Raw genomic sequence first — 25,225 nt, 5'->3', positions numbered from 1 at the left:
ATGAAAAAAAAAAAAAAAAAAAAGCTTTGGTGGCCCTGGCCGGTTGGCTCAGTGGTAGAGCGTCGGCCTGGCGTGCGGAAGTCCTGGGTTCGTTTCTGACCAGGGCACACAGAAGAGGCGCCTATCTGCTTCTCCACCCCTCCCCCTCTCCTTCCTCTCTGTCTCTCTCTTCCCCTCCCGCAGCCAAGGCTCCATTGGAGCAAAGATGGCCCAGGCAGTGGGGATGGCTCTGTGGCCTCTGCCTCAGGCGCTAGAGTGGCTCTGGTTGCAACAGAGCGACGCCCCAGATGGGCAGAGCATCGCCCCCTGGTGGGCATGCTGGATGGATCCTGGTTGGGCGCATGCGGGAGTCTGTCTGACTGCCTCCCCGTTTCCAGCTTCAGAAAAATACCAAAAAAAAAAAAAAAAAAAGCTTTGGTACATATATACTATGGTATATTACTCAACGATAAGAAATTATGACATCGGATCATTTACAACATGGATGGACCTTGATAACATTATACTGAGTGAAATAAGTAAATCAGAAAAAACTAAGAACTATATGATTCCATGAAAAAAATTAATAAAAAAATTAGAGGATATTTCAAAATGAATATGAAGCAATAAAAAAAGCATTTGATATGTCACTTGCTGCTCAATCACAATAATTGAGTTTGCATCTCACTTGCATAATTAAACAACTTTCTTTGACTTGTCATTTGCTTTTCTGATGTTCTTGTTTAATAAAAAAAAATCAAATGCTTTTCTTTTTCTTTTTTTGACAGACAGAAAGAGAGTCAGAGAGAGGGACAGCAGACAGGAAGGGAGAGAGATGAGAAGCATCAATTCTTCATTGCAGCACCTTAATTTTTATTTTTTGTACTTTTCTGAAATTGCAGCACCTTAGTTGTTCAGTGATTGCTTTCTCATATGTGCCTGATTGGGGGGGGGGCTACAGCAGAGCGAGTGACCCCTTGCTCAAGATAGTGACCTTGGGCTCAAGCCAGTGAGCCTGTGCTCAAGCCAGATGAGCCCACACTCAAGCCAGATGAGCCCGTGCTCAAGCTGGCAACCTTGGGGTTTCAAACCTGGGTCCTCTGGGTCCCAGTTTGACACTCTATCCCAAGGGTCCCCAAACTTTTTACACAGGGGAACAGTTCACTGTCCCTCAGACCGTTGGAGGGCCAGACTATAAGAAAACTATGAATAAATCCCTATGCACACATCTTATTTTAAAGTAAAAAAACAAAACGGGAACAAATACAATATTTAAAATAAAGAACAAGTAAATTTAAATCAACAAACTGACCAGTATTTCAATGGGAACTATAGGTCTGCTTTTGGCTAATGAGATGGTCAATGTGCTCCTCTCACTGACCATCAATGAAAGAGGTGACCCTTCTGGAAGTTGGCGGGGGCCATATAAATGGCCTCAGGGGGCCACATGCGGCCTGCAGGCCGTAGTTTGGGGACCCCTGCTCTATCCACTGCACTACCACCTGGTCAGGCCAATATGGAATGCTTAGGTTGCTGGTTCAAGACCCTGGGATTGCCCGGTCAAGGAACATAGGAGAAGCAACTGGAAATTGCTGCTTCCCATTCTTTTCTCCCCCCTGCCTTTCTCTCTCTCCTCTCTCTCAAATCAATAAATAAGTTTTTGGGTTTTTTTTTGTATTTTTCTGAAGTGAGAAGTAGGGAGGCAGAGAGACAAGAGAGACAGACTCCTGCATTCACCTGACCTGGATCCACCCAGAGCCCGCTAAAGGGCGATGCTCTGCCTGTCTGGGGCGTTGCTCTGTTGCAACTGGAGCCATTCTAGCGCCTGAGGCAGAGGCCATGGAGCCATCCTCAGTGCCCGGGGCAACTTTGCTCCAATGGAGCCTTGGCTGCAGAAGGGGAAGAGAGAGAGAGAGAGAGAGAGAGAGAGAGAGAGAGAGAGAGAGAGAAAGGCAAGGGGAGAGAGGGGAGAAGCAGATGGGTGCTTCTCCTGTGTGGTTGGCCTGGAATCGAACCCAGGACTTCCACACGCCAGGCTGATGCTCTACCACTGAGCCAACCGGCCAGGACAATAAATAATGTGCAATGCCTGGCACTAAGTACCAGGGAGAGAGTCACATCTCCAGGGTTACCAGGCTGCACCCATTCTTGCTTCCAGGTCACCTCCTTTCTGAAGGTCCCTGCCCCACACATGTGCTGTGATCCTAGTGACCTGGGCCCAGTGGTTTTACCCTTCTTACCTAAGACTCCCAAAGCCTCTCTCTTTTTCCTTTCAGAATGCTGTGGACCACGCACCACTTCCCCAAGAAATTATCTGGGGCCTCCTCTCTGGGCTCGTTTCCCCATCTGTGACATGGAGAGAACTGGGTAGCGGCACCGACACTTTCAGAGTTGCTGTGAGGTGAGCAGTGTGGCCGTGTAGGTTCGCGTTTGCAGGGAAATCTCGCTTTAATGGGGAGTCCAGGTGCATCTAACAACTATTTAATCAGCATTCTGATTGGCTGAGGGACTGGAGAAAATTCGATTTTTGTTTCCAGAAGTCTCCATTGTTTTTTTTGTTTTTATTTTCCAGAGACAGAGAGAGAATCAGAGAGAGGGATAGATAGGGACAGACAGGAACGGAGAGAGATGAGAAGCATCAATCATCAGTTTTTCACTGTGGCACTTGAGTTGTTCAGTGATTTCTTTCTCATATGTGCCTTGACCGTGGGGCTACAGCAGACCGAATATCCCCTTGCTCAAGCTAGAGACCTTGGGTCCAAGCTGGCAAGCTTTCGCTCAAACCAGATGAGCCCACGCTCAAGCTGGCGACCTCGGGGGTCTCGAACCTGGGTTCTCCGCATCCCAGTCCGACGCTCTATCCACTGCGCCACCGCCTGGTGAGGCCAGAAGTCTCCACTGTTAAAGTGAAATTAAGACCAAAAGACATTTCAAGGCTCCTGGTTTTCAAGCTCAAGGGTCCTAGATGTCTGGGTCCAGATGAGGAACCAGAGGCCCAGAAAAAGCCTGGCCCAGTTTTAGGCTGTCTCTATGCTGGGCATGGGGCTTGGGGCACCGGGCAAGGGCTGGGGCTGGGGTTAGTGCACAAGGTCTTCCCCCCACCTGCAGGTCCTGGGGTGTGTGTGTGTGTGTTGGTCAACAGATATTTTACAGTAAGTGGTATGGAGAGCAAAGAGCAGGGTAGGAGTACAGGCAGCAGGCTTGGGGAAGACAGAGGGTAATGTCCTGGAGTTGGGTGTTGTGAGCAGAGTAAAAATAAACCAACCAGGAGTGCTGGGAACGCCTATATGGGTGGTCTGCCTCCTTCAAGGGCCTATCTCAGTGGTTAACGGCCATGGCTCCCGCTCCGCTGTCCTATCCACCTGGGCTGAATGACACCGGTTGACGATGTGACAAGCAAGAGCGTTTCTGAAGCTCACGGGTAAACTGAGCTATAACAGCCTCTAACCCATAAACGAAATTAGACGGGACATTGCACCCGAAGTGCCTCGCTAAGCGTCCCTGTTACAAACACTCCTTCCGAGTTGGCGGAGTGTATCTGTGGCTGCCACTTGTGTTCTAGGCCCTGGGGCTACGTGCTTTGCGGTGGTGTCAGAGGGAGCCTCTACCCGACTCTACTGGCCCTTGCGGGCACAACAGGCGTCTTTTCAAAGCCCGGTCCTTCCCAGCTGGGGGCAATTCCCCGGACTAATTGGGCCTCAGTTTCCTCTCGGAGCAATGGGAACAATTAAATCACCGGTAGGAGTTCGTTCCTGTTGGAGCCAGCTGAATTAACAAACGTTGGAATTTGCATTATTTCTTCTCCAAGCAACGGCCCCTCCCCCAGCGTGAAGCACACAGTAGGCGCTCCGGAAATGCTCTCGAAAAGGAGGTACGGGCCACTTCCTGCCCCCGAGCGCACTATCCCGATTCAGGGTTCCCACCGCTTCGGTACCGAGGCCATGTGGCATTCCCGAGGGTGGGGGTGGGCGCAGGAAGAAGGTGCCCTGCCGGCCCCGCCCCCTCCGGCGCGGTGGGCGGGGCGAAGCCCCTAGCCGCCGCCGCCGGCACGCCCCGCGGGGGGTGGGCGTAGCTCGCCGCGCTCCGCACAAAGTTTGTTTTCTCCCTCCGGGCGGGTGGGGGAGGGCGAGCCGAGAGCGGGGGGCGGAGGGGAAGGAGAGGGGATCTGACGTCAGGCCGCGAGGTGCTTTCCAGCCGCGAGCTGTCAGGCCGAGTGTCAGGCCCGGCAGGTACGCGGCGCGCTCCCCCGGCGCCCCCCGCCCCCTGCCAGGACCACCCGGACCTAGCCCGAGGCCTCGTGGACGGAAAGGCCGCTCGGGAAAGTCAGTGCGGGGCGCAGGAGCGGAGAAGATGGGGGCGGGGGCGCGCGGACAACTTGGAAAGTTTTCTTTTCTGGCCCGGGCGGGTGAGGGGGCGTCGTCCAGGCGCGTGCGAGTGTGGGTGTGTGAGTTCGGGTGTTTTGTGAGTCACGGCCGCATTGTGATGACGGCGGCCGGTGAGGGGTGCCCCACCCCTCGAGAGAAAGCTCCCTCGGGGACCTTTAGGGGGTCCAGCTTCCTAGGACCCCACCACGGGTGACGGGCCGCCCCTGCCCCGGCCGGGGTGAGCGCGCGGGGACCGGTTTGTTTGGTTTCAAAAGTGCACGTTGCTAACCGCCGGCTGCCCCCCCCCGCGGTGCGGCGGAGAGGGGGAGGGGGAGGGGGCCCCTGAGGGTGACAGCTGCGGGTGGGGGCAGCGGGAAGGGCCCGGAGCTGGGAGGGCCGGGGAGCCCGCGCGAGTTCCCCTTTCCTTTGGAACAAAGGAAAGTCTGTCTCCGAGGCATCTGTCACTCCCGGGCGGGTCAAGGAAGCGGGGCTCGGGGGCCGGCGACCCGAAGAAAGTTTGTGCGCGCTGGGACCCTCGGGCAGGCCGAGCGTGAGCCGAGCCTCCTGCAGGGGAAGCGCGCAGTCTCAGGGGCAGGGGGCGGCCAACATGGAGTCTGGGCGCAGGGCTGGGGGGGGGCGGTGCGGAGGTGGGAGCCCAGCCCCCTCCTCTCCGCTCCCCTCCCCCTCCGGGCCGAGTTCGGAGCACAAAGCTGAGCGCGCAGGCTCGGCCAGTCCGCGCCCCGAAGAGTCAGCCAGCGCCGAGCCGCGGGGGAAGGGGGTGGGAATCAAACTTTTTCCTGCCCCGGGACGGACACGTGAGTTTTTTTTCTTCCTTCCAGGCCCCCTCCCACTCCGGATTGCGGGTCCGCGGGTGAGCTGGAGCGCCGAGACTGCTGCTGGGTGGGGGCCGAGGGGTGCAGGCTCCCCCAGCGCAGGCGATTCCCCGCCGCCCCGGGAGCCATGTGCTTCGACTCGGTCGGGGCTGCGGGGGAGGCTGCGCGCTTTGTGTGAACTGCTGGGAATGCAGCGCGAGTGCGTGCGTGGCCCGGGGGAGTGTCCGGCCGTGCTGGGGAGTTGTCAGAAAGTTCGTGCGGGACTGGCTGCAGGTCGGCATCGTGGACTGTGTAGTAGGGTGCACCGGGTGTTGTGTCGAGAGTTTGCTGCCTCAGGCCAGTTAGGGTAAAAACTGAGGGCTGGTGTGATGACGTCTGTTTTCCCAGTCTGAGTGATCGTGGGTGGGCGGGTCCGGGAGGTTGAAATTAGGGGGTGGGCTGGTATCCAGGAGTTGGGCTGCTTGTGAGGGTAACTGTTGGTAGTGCTAGAAGTGGGATTGTGTCTGTAAACTGCGTGTGTGATGTATTTTTCGGTGATGTTCACAGGAGTTCCAGGGGCTGAGCGGCGAGTTGGTGCCAGCAATCTGAGTTGTGTTAGGGAGTTGCCTGGTGGGAGTGTGGGGTGTATATATGTGTCAGCATGAAGTGTAGGGACACTATGGTGGAGAGGTCTGTGTAGACTAAGGAAGGGGTCGTCTCCTCCGGCCACCTCTGGAACCGTGCAGACTGGAACTTGGCTGGCAGTCAGGGTGGAATTTGTACAGATAACCTTGAGTAAACTCACAGCTTGCCAGGGTTGCATCCCTGAGCTCAAACCCCAGCGGCCCTAGCCAGCAAACTGCAGACACCTGACCTCAGAAAGCAGTCATGCTGCTGGTACTCTGAAGGAGTGGCACCTCTAATCAGTGCCTCTCTCACCTCCAGGTGGCCTGGCTGGGAGGGTAGCCCCTTCCCTCGAAAGCCTGGCCTCACCAGCCCAGTCATCTGGGCGCTGGCCCAAGTCGAGGAAACAAAACCTGGGAAATGCCAGAGTCTGTTGGCCCAGCCTGCCCGGGAGCTGTTAAAAGGCAGAGGAGGGAGGAGTCTTGAGATTCTGGCATCAGCTGGGCCTGGAACTTTTGGTTTTAAAATGTAAATCTCTTTTGCATGTGTGAACAAGAAGTTTGTCAGGGGGCTGAGCAACTGAGTTGGATTGTCTAGGGAAATACCTTCTTTCATTTGAAGAGGGGGCTCAAGCCCAAAGATGGGAGAGGACTTTTGCCCAAGGTTACACAGCGAGGTTGGAGGGACCAGAGCCCTGCCTTACTTACTCCTTTACAGGGAATTTTTGAGTTGAATCTGGTACCAGGCCAGAGGCTAGATTTGAGAGACAACCTGTAGGAATGACTCCACACTCTGCAGTTCACACAGGAGGTGCACAGTAAATGTTACATGGATAGTTCTAGGACGGGTCGGGAACCTTTTTGGCTGAGAGATCCAAAACGCCACATATTTTATTTTATTTTATTTTCATTTTTCATTTTTCTGAAGCTGGAAACAGGGAGAGACAGTCAGACTCCCGCATGCGCCCGACCGGGATCCACCCGGCACGCCCACCATAGGGCAACGCTCTGCCCACCAGGGGGCGATGCTCTGCCCATCCTGGGCGTCGCCATGTTGCTACCAGAGCCACTCTAGCGCCTGAGGCAGAGGCCACAGAGCCATCCCCAGCGCCCGGGCCATCTTTGCTCCAATGGAGCCTTGGCTGCGGGAGGGGAAGAGAGAGACAGAGAGGAAGGAGGGGGGGGTGGAGAAGCAAATGGGCGCTTCTCCTATGTGCCCTGGCCGGGAATCGAACCCGGGTCCTCCGCACGCTAGGCCGACGCTCTACCGCTGAGCCAACCGGCCAGGGCGCCACATATTTTAAAATGTAATTTCGTGAGAGCCATACAACAACCCTTGTACGTTACACATTATCCAATAAAAATTTGGTGTTGGCCCATAGGACAGCTGTGATTGGCTCCAGCCACCCCTAACCATGAACATGAGCGGATGAGCAGTAGGAAATGAATGGATTGTAATACATGAGAATGTGTGTGTGTGTGTGTGTGTGTGTGTGTATATATATATATTTTTTTTTTTTTAACAGGGCAGAGAGTGAGTCAGAGAGAGGGATAGATAGGGACAGACAGACAGGAACGTGGAGAAATAAGAAGCATCATTTGTCAGTTTTTCCTTGCTATACCTTAGTTGTTCATTGATAGCTTTCTCATATGTGCCTTGACCGTGGGGCTACAGCAGACCAAGTAAACCCTTGCTCGAGCCAGCGACCTTGGGTCCAAGCTGCTCAAACCAGATGAGCCTGTGCTCAAGCTGGTGACCTCGGGGTCTTGAATCTGGGTCCTCCGCATCCCAGTCCAATGCTCTATCCACTGCGCCACCGCCTGGTCAGGCTGTGTGTGTGTGTGTGTATTTTTCTGAAGTTGGAAACCGGGAGGAAGTCAGACAGACTCCCGCATGCATCTGATCAGGATCCACCCGGCATGCCCACCCGGCATGCCCACCAGGAGGCGATGCTCTCTGCCCATCTGGGGTGTTGCTCTGTTGCAACCAGGGCCATTCTAGCGCCTGAGGCAGAGGCCATGGAGCCATCCTCAGTGCCTGGGCCAACTTTGCTCCAATGGAGCCTTGGCTGCGGGAGGGGAAGAGAGACAGAGAGGAAGGAGAGGGGGAGGGGTGGAGTAGCAGATGGGCGCTTCTCCTGTGTGCCCTGGCTGGGGATCGAACCTGGGACTCCTGCACACCAGGCCGACGCTCTACCACTGAGCCAACTGGCCAGGGCCTGTTTTATATTTTTAACATTATTATTTTTTATTAAAGATCTGTCTGCGAGCCAGATGCAGCCATCAAAAGAGCCACATCTGGCTCGCGAGCCATAGGTTCCTGACCCCTGCTCTAGGACCATGGTGATTGATACTTTCCTGATTCCTAACTTGGGAGACCTGGGAGGCAAGATGGTGTGGAGTAAGGGTGGGAACAAACTACCTTGGTCCAAACCCACTGTGTACTATGTATACTGTATTCTGGACGTAATGTGGGTTTTTTTTTCCATAGCAGCTTTTTTGAGATATAATTCACATACCATAGACCTTACCAAGTTAAAGTGAACAAGTAAAAAACAATAAAAATAAAGTGAATGTGTTAATTGTTTTTAGTACTGTGGAAATTTAAACAACATGGGTTTGAGCTGTGTGGATCCACTTACTTATTGATTTCTTTTTTGTTTATTGATTTTAGAGAGAGAAACATTGATTTGTTGTTCTGTTCATTTATGCATTCATTGGTTGATTCTTGTAAGTGTCCTAATCAGGGATTGAACATGCAACTTTGGTGTATCAGGACAAAACTCTAACCAGCTGAATATCTGGCCAGGGAGTTGGCTTTTTAAAATAAATACCTGTACTATCTTCCATCTGTGGTTTGAAGTTCGTGGGTGCGTCAATGCCATTTTTTTTTTTCCTTTTGTACTTTTCTGAAGCTGGAAACGGGGAGAGACAGTCAGACAGACTCCCGCATGCGCCCCACGGATCCACCCGGCACGCCCACCAGGGGCTACGCTCCGCCCACCAGGGGGCGATGCTCTGCCCCTCCGGGGCTTTGCTCTGCCAGAACCAGAGCCACTCTAGCGCCTGGGGCAGAGGCCAAGGAGCCATCCCCAGCGCCCGGGCCATCTTTGCTCCAATGGAGCCTTGGCTGCGGGAGGGGAAGAGAGAGAGAGGAAGGAGGGGGGGGTGCAGAAGCAAATGGGCGCTTCTCCTATGTGCCCTGGCCAGAAATCGAACCCAGGTCCCCCGCACGCCAGGCCGACGCTCTACTGCTGAGCCAACTGGCCAGGGCCCGTCAATGCCATTTTATATGAGACTTGAGCATCCACTTATTTTGGTATCTGGCAGGGGTTTCTGAAACCAAACCCCTGGAACTGCCCAGGGACCACCAACTTTTGGGGGAGTCAAAAATTATTAGCAGTTTTTTTCTATATTATTTGCAGTTTTTCAACTGTGTGGGGCTTCGGGCCCCTAACCCCGTGTTGTTCAAGGGTGAACTTTATATTCACAACTATGCAGCTATTTTTACAGTCAATTTTAAACATTTTTATCACCTCAGAAAACCCTCCATACTCTTTAGTTATCACCCTTCTATACCCTTCTAGCCCATTCTGGATGTGTTCCTTGTAATATGTTTCTTTCACTTAGAATATTTTCTTTAAAAAAAAATTATTTTTTTATTTATTGATTTTGGAGGAAGGGAGGGAGGGGGAGAGAGAGAAATATATCAACTTTTTCCACATATATATATTCATTGGTTAATTCTTGTGTATGCCTTGACCAGTGATCTAACCCACAACCTTGGGGTGTTGGGGGGCTTCAGTGTATTTTCACACCGTAGCACGGATCAGGACCTCAGTCCTGTGGCCAGATACTCTACTGTATGGATAGACCTCATTTTATTTATCCATTCATCTGTTGACAGACACTTGGGTTGTTTTTACCTTTTGCTATAATGAATAATGTGGCTATATAAACATTTGTGTACAAGCTTTTGTGTAGACATAGGTTTTCATTGCTTTAGGGAAATTACTGGGTCACATGGTAACTGTTTAACAGCCATAGTTAAACAGTCTTGGGTGGCTTTCTTAATCTCTCAGGGCGTTGGTTTGCACATCTATAAAATGATGATAATAGTAGTGTCTCCCTTACAAGGGTGTTGTGAGGATTGAATGAGATGATAAGTAGAAAGTGCTCAGTCTAGAGTGGGAAACGGATCTCAATGGTAGCTGGAATTATTTCTAATCTGGTGCTGCTTATTCATGAGCTGCCCTTTACAGGGAACACTTTGTAAAGTCTGTGACTGTCTAACCACTATGTGCTATACCTAGAACTAATAGAAAATAGTATTGAACGTAAGCTGTAATTGGTAACACATTTGTAAATGAGCTGCCATTTAGTTCAGCGGTCATGTATGGAAGTGGAGGCATTCTGAACTCCTCCCTTGCAGCTTGCCTAGCTGTGGTGTGGTCTGAGGCTGAGTTGCGATTTCCCCATCAGTTTGGTGTCCCGGGCTCTAGGAATGGTGTGTTTGGAGACTAGGAAGAGGGCGAGACGCAGTGCACAGTGACGATGCCCCCATCCCCTCTGTCTCTTGTTCCAGGCTCACCCGAGTCCAGCTTAGCCGCTAGACAGCATGTCAGACAGTGACCTGGGTGAGGAGGAAGGCCTCCTGTCCCTGGCAGGCAAGAGGAAACGCCGAGGGAACCTGCCCAAGGAGTCGGTGAAGATCCTGCGCGACTGGCTGTACCTGCACCGCTACAACGCCTACCCCTCCGAGCAGGAGAAGCTGAGCCTCTCGGGGCAGACCAACCTGTCCGTGCTGCAGGTAAGGAGACCTGGCTCCCGGCCTGTGCCAGCCCCGTCACGGGCTCTGGGTGACCTTAGGATGGCCCCCTCCCTCTCGGGGCAGACCAACCTGTCCGTGCTGCAGGTAAGGAGACCTGGCTCCCGGCCTGTGCCAGCCCCGTCACGGGCTCTGGGTGACCTTAGGATGGCCCCCTCCCTCTCGGGGCAGACCAACCTGTCTGTGCTGCAGGTAAGGAGACCTGGCTCCCGGCCTGTGCCAGCCCCGTCACGGGCTCTGGGTGACCTTAGGATGGCCCCCTCCCTCTCGGGGCAGACCAACCTGTCCGTGCTGCAGGTAAGGAGACCTGGCTCCCGGCCTCTGCCAGCCCTGTCACCGGCTCTGGGTGACCGTAGGATGGCCCCCTCCCTCTCGGGGCCTTAGTTTCCTCTGCCGTTAGATGAGAACACCCACTCCCCTGCCTCAAGGGAGGATAGTGACATGAGGTCCTTACACTAGATTTCAGATTTTTTGAGGGTTCTGAAGAGGCAAGGAGTCTTCATTCATGTCTAAATGTTGTCATTGATGGTGGAGGCCGTGGGAAGGGGAAAAGGCACTGACTGTCTGGGATTTGGCCCCCAGCCCCAGAGGGATGCTTGGATGGCCACTTGGGTGCAGGGGACAGCTGGTGATCTGCAGTGTGGTTAAAAATGAGCTGGAGCCCTGGCCGGTTGGCTCAGTGGTAGAGCATCAGCCTGGTGTGTGGAAGTCCTGGGTTCGATTCCTGGTCAGGGCACACAGGAAAAGTGACCATCTGCTTCTCCACCCCTGCCCCTCCCCTCCCCTTCTCTCTCTCTCTCCCTCTCTCTCTCTCTCCCCCTTTCCTTCTCCTTCTTTCTCTCCCTCTCCCCCTCCTGCAGCCATGGCTCAAATGAGCACAAGTTGGCCCTGGGCGCTAAGGAGGGCTCCATGGCTTTGGCTCAGGAGCTAGAATGGCTCAGTTGCCAAGCAACAGAGAAATGGCCCCAGATGGGAGAAAATCAGCCCCAAATAGGGGTTGCTGAGTAGATCCTGGTCAGGGCCCATGACGAGTCTCTCTCTACCTCCCCGCCTCTCAATTGATTAAAAAAAAAAGAAAAGAAAAATGAGCTGCTGACCTGTGGTGGCGCAGTGGGTAAAGCGTCGACCTGGAAATGCTGAGGTTGCCGGTTCGAAACCCTGGGCTTGCCTGGTCAAGGCACATATGGGAGTTGATGCTTCCAGCTCCTCCCCCCTTCTCTCTCTCTGTCTCTCCTCTCTCTCTGTCTCTCCCTCTCCTGTCTAAAATGAATAAATAAAAAATAAAAAAAAAATAAAAAAAATAAAAAAAAAAAAGAAAAATGAGCTGGAGTCTTGGTCAAGGAAAGGGCAGAAGTCTGAGATTTTGGGTTCAAAATGCAGTTCTGCCTTGTGGGAGCTGTGGACCTCATCTTGGTTCCCCCGTCTATAAAGTCAGGGTGCATTGTCTCTTGCTTGAAGGAACTCTTGGGAGAAACAGATTCAGAAGCAGGTGTGAAAGTACTTTGAGCAAATTCAAAAGATTGTGTTGATCCACTTTTTGTCAAAGTGCAAGATGCTGTCCCCTTTGGATCGCCTCAGTTGCTGACACACGGTGTTGTCTCTGTTTCCACGGCGCTGTGGCTGGACCCCCGGACCCTGGACTGCCTTGCCTGCAGTCTGGCTGTCCCCTCCCTGGGAGACGCAGAGCAGGCCTCAGCCTAGCGAAGCTGCACCACTGCCTCCCTGTCCACCTCTGTCCTTTCCTGGCCCGGCATGGGATCCAGGCTATGGTGCTGTCCCCTCCCCCTACTCTGAACCCACAGGTCTCCTCAGCTCCTGTCCCTCCTCCCTGAAGTCACTTGGTGAGGATCTGGTTCTCAGAATTCCTGTCACCTGACTTCTCGCTGGGCAGTGGTTCACTGGAGTCTGTCTACGAGAAGGGCTCTAGCGTTACACACCCTGACTCAGATCCCATCTCCACGAGGGGAAGCCTGGACCTTGGCCATGTCACTGCCTCCTCCCTGAGCCTCTCGTTTCCTCTTCTGACAAAGGGAGGTGAACGTGGCACTCGCTCAGGGTGTCGGGAGGAGGGACCGAGAAGACGCCAGGCTCACTGTGCGCTGCTGCCCAGAGGGGCACTCTCTCTTCCCCTTCCTCATCTCCTGCCTCCTCCGTCCTGACTGACCCGTGTCTAGCATTCACTGTGTGCCACCACGCACCCACTGCGCCCAGCCGGCTCTGTGCTGGGCAGAGTTGGGGTCCCAGAGAGGAGCCAGACTCACTCCTGCCCTCAAGGAGTATGGTTCTGGGATGGAGTGGCAGGAAAGACTTGGCCATTGATGTTTACAGAAGTGATGACTGCTGAGACAAGGTGGCAGAGAGCCAGGGTGGGGCTTCCGAGCCACTCAGGAGCCTCAGAAGGCCTCCCTGAAGGGGTAGACTTGAGCTAACTGGACACAGTCTGGAGCCTGAGAGCCAGTATCACCTACCTAGTCTCTTTGCTGGTCTTCTGCCTCCAGACTTGTTCCATCAGTCTATTCTTTTGAACACAAAAGTGCAAATCTGATTGTGACACACACTCCACAGATCCTGTGGACCTCGGGATGGAGCCCAAACTTCTTAGCTAGTCAGTGGTCTCGTGCTGGTTCCTCTGCTGCTGGGCCCTTCAGCCCTCTGGGCCTCCAGGCCTCCTCCCTTGGCTCCTTCCTGACCTTTCTGAACCTGGCTCACTCCATTCAATTAAGCATTTCCTTCCTTCCTTCCTTTCCTTCCTTTCCTTCCCTTCTTTCCCTTCTTTCCCTTCCCTCCCTTCCCTCCCTCCCCTCCCCTCCCCTCCCTTTCCCTCCCCTCCCCTTCCCTCCCTTCCTTTCCCTTCCTTCCCTTCTTTCCCTTCCTTCCCTTCTTTCCCTTCCCTCCCTTCTTTCCCTTCCCTCCCTTCCCTTCCCTTCCCTTCCCTTCCCTTCCCTTCCCTTCCCTTCCCTTCCCTTCCCTTCCCTTCCCTTCCTTTCCCTTCTTTCCTTTCCCTTCCCTCCCTTCTTTCCCTTCCCTCCCTTCCCTCCCTCCCTTCCTTTCCCTTCCCTTTCCTCCCTCCCTTCCTTTCCCTTCCCTCCCTTCCTTTCCCTTCCTTCCCTTCTTTCCCTTCCCTCCCTTCTTTCCCTTCCCTTCCCTCCCTTCCCTTCCTTCCCCTCCCTTCCTTCTCTTCCCTCCCCCTCTCTTCTCTCTCTTTCCTCCCTTTCTCCCTTCCCTTTCCCTCCTTTTCGTTTCATTTTCTTTGTAAAAGATTTTACTTACTCATTTTAGAGAGCAGAGAGAGAGAAAGGGGGAAGTTAGTGTGAAGCCTAGTTGTTTCTCATATGTGCCTTGACCTGGCAAGCCCGGGGTTTCCAACCAGCAACCCCAAGCACTCCAGGTCTGAGTCTTAGCCACTGTGCCACCATAGGTTGAGCTAAGCTCTTTATTTTGCCTTTTTTTTTTTTTTTACAGAGAGAGGGATAAGGACAGACAGACAGGAAGGGAGAGAGATGAGAAGCATTAATTCATCATTGCAGCACCTTAGTTGTTCATTGATTGCTTTCTCATATGTGCCTTGGGGGGGGGGCTACAGCAGAGCGAGTGACCCTTTGTTTTTTTTTAAATTTTTTATTTATTCATTTTAGAGAGGAGAGGGAGAGACAGAGAGAGAGAGGAGAGAAGGAGCTGGAAGCATCAACTCCCATATGTGCCTTGACCAGGCAAGCCCAGGGTTTTGAACCGGCGACCTCAGCATTTCCAGGTCAATGTTTTATCCACTGCGCCACCACAGGTCAGGCGCGAGTGACCCTTTGCTCAAGCTGGTGATCATGTCTATGATCCTGTGACTCAAGTGACACTGCATTCAAGCTGGTAACCCCAGGGTTTTGAACCTGGGTCCTCTGCGTCCCAGTCCGACACTCGGTCCACTTCCCGCCTGGTCAGGCAAGCTAAGCATTTTCTTTTGCAAGCATTCTCTGACTGTCCCCACCTAGGTGTGAGGCCACTGCTGTGAGATCCCACGGCCCCTCCTCCCTGCGCTGTCGGGGACACTGCTGCTCAAATCGGAGTAACGGACCATCTCCTTCTAAAGGAAATGTTTTTGTTTTCACATCACTTTGGCATACAAACTGAAAACTGGGTAAAAACGTCTTGCTTTTGCTCTTATACACAACTATAAAGTAAGCAGTTTCCCTGAGTAAATTACTGTAAAACCAGTGAGGGTCCATAAAGCGGATGGTGCTTTGCCTGAGTGGGCTGTGTGTGCGTGCATGTGTGTGTGTGAGTGTGTGACTCTGAGCCAAGCAGGTCTGGATGGCCGGAGGCCACGGTGCTCCTGCTCCTAATCAGAGCTGCAACACAAAGCCACAGTGTTTTTGTGGGGAACCAGTGGACCCCTAAGAAGGCATATCCCCCGATCCCACTTGCAGGAATATAGGTCCCGGGCAAGGATTCGAGACCTCTGATGGAGGGGGGGAGGCGCTGGTAGCTGGGGCTGGGTCATGGCCTCCTCTGGTGGGAGGCTTCCAGCAGCCAACCTGCACTAGACTCTTGCTGAGAGGTGACAAGCAGTGGGACCATCTGGCACTCCTTGATGGAAACTGCTGGGAATCCCCTGCACCCACCTCTGCTTGGAGGTCTCACGGGCACCTCAGGTTTCCCGATTGATAACTGATCCCGTCTCCGTGTGGCTCCTTTCCTTCCTGAGGGCTCTCCTTCATAGCTGTTCCCCAGCTCCTGTGGTCAGGTAGCAACTCCTGTGCAACTATGCATACTCCTTAAATATTCCTGACATACGGCTTTCCTTCTGTCCTGGTCCAGCCTGGCTGGTCTGATCTCCTCACCCCACCCCTCTTAAAATGAAAAGCCTCCAATAGCTCCTGCCGACTTGAGGACACCAGCTGTCCCTGTGTGCAAGGCAGGCTTCGTCTGTGGCACCTGCGCTCCACGCTCCTGCACACTGGCAGGGCCCAGACCCTTTGCTCCCGGACTCCCGAGCCTGGGGGAGCTGTGCCTTTGCACAGCCCTGGGACCGGCTCAGCATGTGGACCCTGGAGTGGAGTTGCTTGAAGAACACACTGAGCCCCAGAAGCCTGGTCTCGTTGATCGCTAAACGCAGTGTCGAAGCTCAGTGCCTTCTGTCTGGGACATAGTTGTGGAGGTGACTGAAAGGGAAGGCAGTGTTGGAAATGTCCAGACAGGACCTGGGAAGGAAGGAATGTGGCTCATCAGCCTGGACAAATGGCTTCAGTCCCTGGAGGAAACTCCTTTTCCTGTACTCTTTAAAATTTCATTATTAAAAACCTTTGCGAATATCCACGGAAGAGAAGATCCTAAGGCGCCCCTGGTGCCCATCACCTGGCCTCCACAAGCACCAACGTTTTTGCCAAGGCCGGTTTTCCTCTCTCCCTGGGGACATCTCTTTTGATTGTCTCTTTTAACTGCCCAGGAGCAATCTCATTAGCAAGTCAATGAGTCACTTAACTAACTGGTTTGCTGGTACTTGCCCAGGGCTAGGCAGTTGCGAGGGCAAGACGACAACAAAAAAAGTCATTTGTGAAGGGTTTTCCGGCTTCCCTGAGCCCCCGCCCTGAGCCCACCTTGTTGCTGTGGTTTGTGACTGGGCCCGGGGGCTGTCTGTCAGGGAGGGGCGGGGCGAGGCGGGGTCAGGCCCCACCCCTTCGCCCTGTGGGGCTGACTGGGGTGCCCCTGAGCCAGGCCCAGTGCTGGTGCGGACATGCAGCCGAAGGACATTCCAGTTAAAGCTCTGGTGTCTGCTCCGCTCCGGTGGCCTTCACCGGCTTCCTGGTGCCCTCCCACTCCCATTTGCCACAGCGATTCCTCCCTCGTCCTTCAGCTCAGCCGCTGATTAAAAAGGAGAAAAGTACTGCTGGTCAACAGCTTTCAGATAGGGTCTTGTTTCACGGGGGAGGCCGGCTTTCGGGCACTCGATCTGTTTTGCCCTATCAATCACAGAGTTCACCCTGGCCTTCTTCCTGCCACCTCCCCAAGGACCTAGGGTAGGGGCGAGTCCCATGTCCCTTTCCTGACCTAGGCGTGGGTCGGGCAGCTGGAAGGGGCTAGAGAAAATCCCTGGACCTCTCCTCGCAGCTGGCATGGCAGTGCACACAGGCCTCCTACCCCTACCCAGCACCCCAGCGGTGCATTTCTGTCGGGTGAGAAGACAAAACAGTGGTCAACCAAGTTTTCTGCAGACCACGGGGACTGTGGGGGAGTGTGTTGGGGGTGTATGTGTGTTTCTGTTCTCTTCTCAGAATTATAAGCCAGGTGGGAGGTGCTGCTAGGGGCTAGATGCCCACACAGCTGCTGCTAGAAAGTGCCCAGGCTCCCCACCCCAAGACCACTTGACCCAGGTCACTGTGTTCCGTTTCCCCTGCATACAGGGGTCAGCTGGAGAGGTGCGTGCTGTCCTGTGGCACAGGTGACTGAGGAGGCAGCCGGAAGGAGAGATGGAGCAACTAGACAAGGATAAATGCCCTAGGCTGACTCTCCTGTCCTTGCATCTGCCTGGAACCAGGCTGTCTGGGCCACGTCCAGTGGCATTTGAGACTGTGAACAAGTCACTGAACCTCTCTGGCCAGGGCTTCTGTTTCTTCAGTGGGTCCCGTAGGCTGTTGAAGGTGTAGATGAGGAGTGTTCAGAACACCTGATGTCTTGGTTCAGCAGGTGTTTTCTTTTCGGATTAGGATGATGATGATGATGATGACATAGCTATCTGTTCTGTCCCTCTGTTTGGTGAGACACAGCAGAGCGGAGTAGAATAGCAGTAAGGGCACTAAAGCCAGGACACCAGGGTGGCATCACAGCTTGGCACCTGGGCCATGTGACCTGGGCAATCTCCACGTTCTAGTCCCCCCTGTGGTCCTCGGGAGACACTGCTTGCTACTCTTCCGGGCTTGTATGCAGATTAAATACAATGTGGTTGAGACGGCTGACATGATAACCTGGTATCCAGCGGGCTTGGTTAGTTCTCCTTCCTTGTGTGCAGCTGTCCGCCTTATCCTTGGGGACCCCTTGCTGCTCCAGCCAGGATTCAGCTCAGCCGGTGTCCGCTGATGCGGGGGGGGGGGGGGGGGGGGGGCAGGGGAGTGCTCAGCAGCACTGGCTAGACCAGAGAGGTGAATAGGGAGGAGCGAGCGCCCCGGGGCAGTCCTTCTAGGCTGGACAGGAGAAGGGAGAGAACTGGGGGAAGGGGCTTTGACCCTGTCCGGCCCAGGCTTTTCCATGCAGCCGGGACCAGGGGCCTCATGCTGTCCTTGGAGGCCCCGTGGGATGGATGCAGCTATAGCCTGCTGGGCGAGGACCCATGCCAGCTCCAGGCACCAGCTCCGGTCATAGGTGGCCAGCCCCTCAGCTGGGTAGAGACAGAGTCCACAGGAAGACGGTAACCAAGAGCTTGCCCCTCGTATGGGCCACCTCGTATGAGTGATTGGTAGAATTGATACAGGAGCCTGAAGGAGAGCGGGGCCTTTGATTCCCTTCAGCAGACATGAGGGATGTTTTGAGCAGCATGGCCCGCTGCTGTGGCCCACACAGTTCCCAGCATCCTGGCTCACAGGACAGGAGGGGCGGGCTCCTCCCCTCTCCCTCCTGCAGCAGCTGCTGCGTGCCCTCAAGTGTCTGGTGATAAACTAAAGGAGAGGCAAGACCAGGAGGAGACTTAAGAGTGGGGCTTAGGTCAAGCTGCTGTTAGGCCCTTTAGTCTTTTACCCTAGTGTCTGGCCTAGTGGGGTCAGCCCTGCCTGCCTCTGCCGGTTTTTTTTTTCTTTTTCTTTTTCTGAAGTGAGAAGTAGGGAGGCAGAGAGACAGACTCCTGCATGCGCCTGACCGGGATCCACCCGCATGCCCACCAGGGGGCGTTGCTCTTACATCCAGAGCCATTCTAGCACCTGAGGCGAAGGCCATGGAGCCATCCTCAGCATCCAGGCCAATTTTGCTCCAGTGGCGCCTTGGCTGCGAGAGGGGAAGAGAGAGATAGAGAGAAAGGAGAGGGGAAGAGGTGGAGAAGCAAATGGGCACTTTTCCTGTGTGCCCTGGCTGGGAATTGAACCCGGGACATCCACACGCCGGGCTGACGCTCTACCACTGAGCCAACCGGCCAGGACCATCTGTCAGTTTCTTAAACCAAACCCATTCCTGCCTCAGGACCTTGGTATTTATTTGCTCTTCCCTAAGTCTAGAACAGTGGTAGTCAACCTGGTCCCTACCGCCCACTAGTGGGCATTCCAGCTTTCATGGTGGGCGGTAGCGGAGCAACCAAAGTATAAATAAAAGAATAGATTTAACTCTAGTAGGTTGTTTTATAAAGATTTATTCTGCCAAACTTAGCGAAAATCCAACATAAAGTACTTGGTAAGTAATTATTATTATATGCTTTAACTTGCTGTAACTCTGCTTTATAAATTTTATAAAGTTACTTCCCTACTTTATAAATCACCATTACTGTGGAGCCGGTGGGCGGTTAGAAAATATTACTACTAACAGAGACACAGAAGTGGGCGGTAGGTATAACAAGGTTGACTACCCTGCTCTAGAACCTTGTTCCCCGCAGCTTTCTATTTGACTGACTTTTTTATCCTGTAGGTCTCAGTCTTCCTGAACCTTGTCTACAAAAGTCTCTTATCTTTATATGCTACCCTTTCATTGCTGTCTCCTCCTGGCACTTAGCAGCGGCTCCTCGCCGTGTTTGTTCATTGCCAGTCTGCACAACCAGATGGGCTGTGAGCACTGCAGGGTAGAGTGCACGTCTGTCTAATTCCCAGAGTCGCCGGCACCAAGAGCAGAGCCTGGCACATAGTAAGCGCTCAGTATTATCTGAGTGAGCGCGAAGCCTTGAAAGGGGGAGCAACAAGGAAATGAGAGCTCATTTTTTAGTCGTTCGATTTCTTTTTTTGAGAGAATAGGGAAAGGAGAAGAGGGGAGGGAGAGAAAAGCATCAACTCGGTGTTCCACTCAGTTGTGCCACTGATTGCCTCTCACATGTGCCCTGACCGGGGCTCAAGCCGGCGACCTCAGCCCTCCAGGACACTCTGTCTGCTGTGTCATCGGCCAGGGCACATTGATTTGAGAGGGGGAAGCATTCATCTGTTCTCCTTGTGTGTTCATTGGTCACTTTCTGTTTGCGTACTGGCCAGGGATGGACCCTGCGACCTTGGTGTTTCAGGACAGCGCTCTCACCAGCTGAGCTAACCATCCAGGGCCTGAGCTGTTTGATGAACAAAAGAAGCTGGGCTCTGAGCCCTGTGACAGCCTGAGGGACTCAGAGAGGAGGGGCTCCTGCTCCTCCAGATCCAAGGGCTCAACTCAGGCTTGGGGGTCCCTGGCTGGAGGTGGAATCCCGCCTGACTTCTCCGGGCTGAGCATTAAGTGTGTTTGTTCATCAGTAAAACAGGAATGGCCACGCAGAGAACTGAGATGACTATGAGAAGAAAACTATATAGCTATTCAGTGCTCGGTCAGTGGCAGCTAGTGGTAAACCCTTCTCAGCGAGAGCTCCCCAGAAAGATGCCGGGATGTGTGGATGCCCACCAGGCTCACCCACCAGGCCCCACCCCAGTATCCACAGCTTCCAGGTTTCTTCCCTCCCACTACCCCTGAGGGCAGGTACGCTCTTAGGCAGCTCTTCCCAGGTGCCTCCAGTGGAGGGAGGAGGGCTGGGAAAAAATAGGAGGGGCTTGTATTTGCCTATTTAGGGAAGGGTTAGGGTTTCAAAACAGGTTTGTTTTTATGACCTTTCACCAGCCGTGCAGCTAAGAAACTGTTCCCTAGTTTAATCCCATAACTTAAAATAATGTTCAGGTGAACTTAAAATAATGCTCAGGTGAGCTATTACAGGGTAGGTCTGCCGCACGCCAGGCCGTCGGGAGTAAACGAGAGAAGAGTGTAGGAGTGGTTGATTCTGTTTTTTTTTAATGGTCAAGAAGAATGCCACGATGAGGTGCCTGCTGCTCTTGGGTATGCAGAAACGATTCACACTCTTCCTGAAAGCTGTCCCCCCTTGTATCAGTCACGTAAGAGAAGAAACTGCCAGGCCTACGCCAGCCCTAGGTGAAGAGTGTTTGGAATCCATTTCCTTGGCTCTGGCGCTCTTGCTACTAGGCCAAGACTCAGCGGAGTGGCCATTCTCACGCAGGTAGAGAAGAGAGCGTTTCAGAAAGAGAAATGTGATGTGCCACAGCCATGGAGCTGTTTAGAGAACGGGCTGGTGAAGCAGGTGAGCAGTTTCCCATGCTGAGGGGCACGAGGGGTAGCGTACAGGCCCGGCAGGGGGCTAACACCCAAGCTCGGTGTCTGGACCCAATCCTGCAGGCAGTGGTAGACAAACATCAGTTTCCTAGAATGAGAATAAGTCACTGCGTTTTAGAAAGACAAGTGACAACCTGTGAAGAGGGTGGATTGAGAGCCAGGAAGCTGTTAAAAGGAACTGAGACAGATGTGAATCAGGGTGCTAGATGGGTCTTAGCTTTGCAGCATAACACTTAACGGAGAAATTTCGTGCTTCCTGCACTGATCCAAAAAGATCAATCTAAACCAGGGGTCTCAAACTCGTGGCCCGCGGGCCGCATGCGGCCCGCCCACCAATTTTGTGCGGCCCGCGGGCCTGAGTTTGAGACCCCTGATCTAAACCCTGAACTAGACAGGAAAATGGGGTCAAGGTTAAACGGCAGCTTTCTGAGCAGCATGTAGGAAGAAAGACTCTAGGACGCTGGTTGAATGCACATTCAGTTGGAGCCACTGATCCTGGTTTTGCTTGGAAACAAGCATTGTCTTCTACCTGAGAGTCCCTTGGTGTCCTTGAGGCCTGCAGTAAGACTGCTCTAGACATTGAGGAGTGAACCAGTCACCCTGGGCGCCGTCCCCTCTCTCCTTTCATACACCCATTTCCCACTGGGCACCGGGTCCTCTTAAGTCCAGTTTCCCAAACAGATCAAACATTTGTCATCTCATCACCTCCCTTAGTGTAAATTGAGCTACCAGCCTTTCTCCCTGTTTCCACTCCGTTCTCCTCATAGCAAGTTGCTCCCTTGCCTCAACCCCCCCCACGCTCCCCCTTGCCCTTAGAATAAAGAACCAAACCCGGCCCTGGAGGGAACCCTTAGCTACCACTGAGCCCAGCCAAACAGGCCGCCTCCTCTGCATGCCTCATTGGCATTCTGCACGGTTTCTTCAGAGGGTGGTTTCCCTGAATCGAAATTCCTCTCCCTCCCTGTCTTCCACCTAAACTACTACTCATCCCACAATTTAGGAGCAGTTTCCTCAGAGAGTTACCACCCCCAAAGTCAGACCACCTGTCATCATGTATCTGGCCTCCTATACTCCCCACCCCCATGATTTCTCCTCTCTCTTCCCAACATGACCCTCTCTGAGGACTGGGACTGTGTGTTTGCTGCTGCCTCTGGGTCCCGACATAGGTGCCGCATAGTTCTGGTCAAGTGAACTGATCGCTGTCTCCTACACATTCCAGATATGTAACTGGTTCATCAATGCGCGGCGGCGGCTTCTCCCAGACATGCTTCGGAAGGATGGCCAGGACCCCAACCAGTACACCATTTCCCGCCGCGGGGGCAAGGCCTCAGAGGTGGCCCCGCCCCGGGGCAGCGGCCCCTCGGTGCTGGCGGTGTCTGTGCCGGCCCCCACCAACGTGCTCTCCTTGTCTCTGTGCTCCGTGCCACTGCACTCAGGCCAGGGGGAGAAGCCAGCAGCCCCCTTCCCGCAAGGGGAGCTAGAGCCCCCCAAGCCCCTGGTGCCCCCTGGTAACACACTCACCCTGCTGACCAGGGCCGGAGCTGGAAGCCCCACAGGCGGACTCTTCAACACCCCGCCGCCCACCCCACCGGAGCAGGACAAGGAGGACTTCAGTGGCTTCCAGCTGCTGGTGGAGGTTGCGCTGCAGAGGGCCGCTGAGATGGAGCTGCAGAAGCAGCAGGACCCGGCACCCTCGTTCCTGCGCACCCCCGTCCCCTTAGTCTCCGAAAACCCCAAGTAGGCATCTGCCGACAGGGGCACTCCCGGCTCGAGCCAGCGCCCTGGGTTTCTGCTCTGGTTCCCTTTCATCCAGAGGGTCTTCTTTGGATCACTGCCAAACATCAGGATCATCTCTGTCCAGACGTCTTCAGCAGGAAGATGCCAGCTGGTGTCACTGCACTGTGACGGGGACCTCTCTGCCGACTCTGCCATTTCTCCAGGCCTCCTCAGGTGACGAGACCACGAGGGCGGAGACAGGCATGGTGCTGCTGCTACTTCTCCAGAGAACCCGCAGGACACCGCTGACGACACCGCTGACCCAGCCTGCTTCCTGGGCTGGGCACGGGATCCCTGCCAAGCTCAGACCAACATTGGGTCCAAGTTGCCCCTGAGCTGGCCTCTTTGTTAAGCAGAGTGGACATTCCAAGTTCCTAAGTGTGAACAAAAGAACGGAGGAACCCAGCAGGTGTATCAGGACCGACTCCTGTTGAATGTTTAGGTTTTTGCTAAAGTTTGTGTTCCTTTTCCCTTTTTGCTGTGATTTGTGTTCATTGGGGTAGTGAGCCGGAGGGGGGGCGGGAGGAAGTGCGTTGTGGGCGGAGTCTGATGAGCTGGGAATGGTCTACCACTGACAGCTGATGTTTTACAAGGAAGGCGTATTTGTATTTTGGGTATTTTGGGGACCAGCTGAATCTGCAAAATTCCAAATGGTTTTATTGTTGGTTTGGTTTACCAAGAAAAGGAGAAAAACACTTTTACTGGCTTTGGCTCTTCTGTATCAGGCACAGAAGGGGGATAAAGCCAGCAAGAGGGTCCAACACAGAACAGAACCTGACCAAACCTAGCGCAGAGCACAGAAGGATGGTAAACCGGAGAGGTGGTTTTTCTACTTTCGTTTTTACTGTACTTTTGGGGGTGGGAGAGGTAAACTAGACTAAGGCAGAAAAGTTTTTGTTGATTGTTTTTTCTCTGTATTGTTTTCCCCTTTATCCCTGAAAGCTTGCCCGACAGCCTGAGTTTCTGATTGCTTTAGGAACTTGGGTTAGCAGGGCCAGAATGTCAAGCTCCATCTGCTGGCAGGCTTTCCCACGATGGTGGCAGGAAACTGTCCTGGAGGGAGCCGGGATAGTGTCCCCAGCTCCTGGGAGCCGCCCTCAGAGGAGGCCGGGCTGGAAGTTACCTGTCTTCCTGTCGCACCTTCCTTTCCCCTGGAGCTGCAGAGGCCCGCCCTGGACTTCACAGCGGACCAGCTCCCAGTTGGTCTTCCTCCTCCTCTTCCCCACTCTATCTTGCTGTTTCATTGCTGACAGCATTGAACAGCAATCTACCCCATCTGTATGTATCCTGAGAAACACTAATCCTAGGTTATTAGCCAAAATACTTTTGTTCTGAATGACATTGTTACTGGGCCAGAAGACAGGTCAAGAGCCCCAGCCTGTAGTTTCCAGAAGCTGCCAGGTCAGGCGCAAGGGGGAGAGTTACTGGGTGTTGAGGACGTGGTTAGGCCTGGTCGGGAGAAAAGACAGAAACGGGGGTGCTGTCCTTTCTGGGATAACCCTGAGACTTCAGGGAGGCACCCTCACTTCTGCCGGCTTGGCCCGCCCACTGCTGTGGGACTGGGTGAGTTTCCTGGGCCCTTCTCTGGGCCCTCGCCCTGCATGCCCTAGGGTGGGTGGGAGGGGACCAGGGACCCCCACCGCAGGCCCAGCTGGGAAAGAATGAACAGGGCAGCTTCCAAGGTTAGCTGAAGCTGTCTGCCCAGCCTCCTCCCCCGCCCCCAGGTCTAAGGTGACTTGCAAGGTACTTGGAGCAGGAGACTGGAAGTGTGTGGGGCTGGGGTGGGACTCTTCCTCCCCACAGTGCACTGAACGATGGCGGTGCTGAGGGCTGCGGGAGCCATGCTGCTGAATTATGGTTGGCGTTCCCTGCTGTGTGCAAGGTAGGGAGGCTGGCGGCTGGCCGGCCTCAGCTCAGCTTGGTTGGAGAAACAGCTGGAGGAGAAGCACAGTTATCCCATTGAATAATTTGAGCAGAAAACTACTGTAAATATGTTTTGTTTTTGTTTTTTGTCAAATAAAGTTGTTTTGGGTTTTGTTTTGTTTGTTTTTGTTTTGCTTTTAAGCAGAAACAGATTGCTCCACTGGGACCCTGGGCCCAGCCTGGAGGGGGGCCCTTGCTGAGTTCTTACTCTGGGGGGGGGACGCCTGGGAGCCTCGGCTCTGCATTCTTCCTGCCTCAGCCTCAAGCAAGTTTCTTATCCCACTCAGCAGCATGCAGGGGGCGAGTGTGTCCCAAGCTGGACCGGGGTGGGGTGGCTAGGTGCTGAGGGGGTTCGGGGAGCTGACATCTTCCTCTCGCTCTGGCAGCGAGGAAGGGCATGGCTGCAGTGAAGCCGGCACACAAGCAGGGGATACAGGCTCTAGTGCAGGGGTCTCAAACTCGCGGCCCACAGGCCGCATGTGCCCCCCCCCCGAACAATTTTGTGCAGCCCGCAGACTAATCCACGGGCTTACTTAATTTTATCCAAAATATTTTGAACTTCGTGGATTAGTCTGCGGGCCGCACAAAATTGTTCGGCGGGCCGCGAGTTTGAGACCCCTGCTCTAGTGTCTGAAACCAGTGCCACCTCTGGACTGCCCCGAGTGG

General features: G+C 54.0%; 1 protein-coding gene across 9 annotated transcripts; it reads left to right on the top strand.

Moving 5' to 3' along the window:
* The first annotated feature begins 4,005 nt into the window (after positions 1-4,005).
* On the top strand, positions 4,006-24,671 carry TGIF2 (TGFB induced factor homeobox 2). 9 transcript variants are annotated; one of them, XM_066234203.1, is made up of 4 exons: positions 4,853-4,893; positions 5,183-5,214; positions 10,364-10,588; positions 22,080-24,671. In XM_066234203.1, exons 3-4 carry the CDS (start codon positions 10,397-10,399, stop codon positions 22,599-22,601), a joined length of 714 nt encoding a protein of 237 aa, XP_066090300.1. In that variant the 5' UTR covers positions 4,853-4,893; positions 5,183-5,214; positions 10,364-10,396; the 3' UTR covers positions 22,602-24,671. The 9 variants fall into 9 exon arrangements, with proteins under 9 accessions (XP_066090296.1, XP_066090295.1, XP_066090294.1 ...); XM_066234199.1 differs by lacking the exons at positions 4,853-4,893; positions 5,183-5,214 and adding an exon at positions 4,006-4,071; XM_066234198.1 differs by lacking the exons at positions 4,853-4,893; positions 5,183-5,214 and adding an exon at positions 4,121-4,208.
* Positions 24,672-25,225: the final 554 nt, after the last annotated feature.

Source organism: Saccopteryx bilineata, chromosome 6 (genome assembly GCF_036850765.1).
Source record: "Saccopteryx bilineata isolate mSacBil1 chromosome 6, mSacBil1_pri_phased_curated, whole genome shotgun sequence".
Lineage (NCBI taxonomy): Eukaryota > Metazoa > Chordata > Mammalia > Chiroptera > Emballonuridae > Saccopteryx > Saccopteryx bilineata.
Note: the sequence above shows the minus strand (reverse complement) of the source record. Positions and strands in the feature narration are given on the sequence as shown.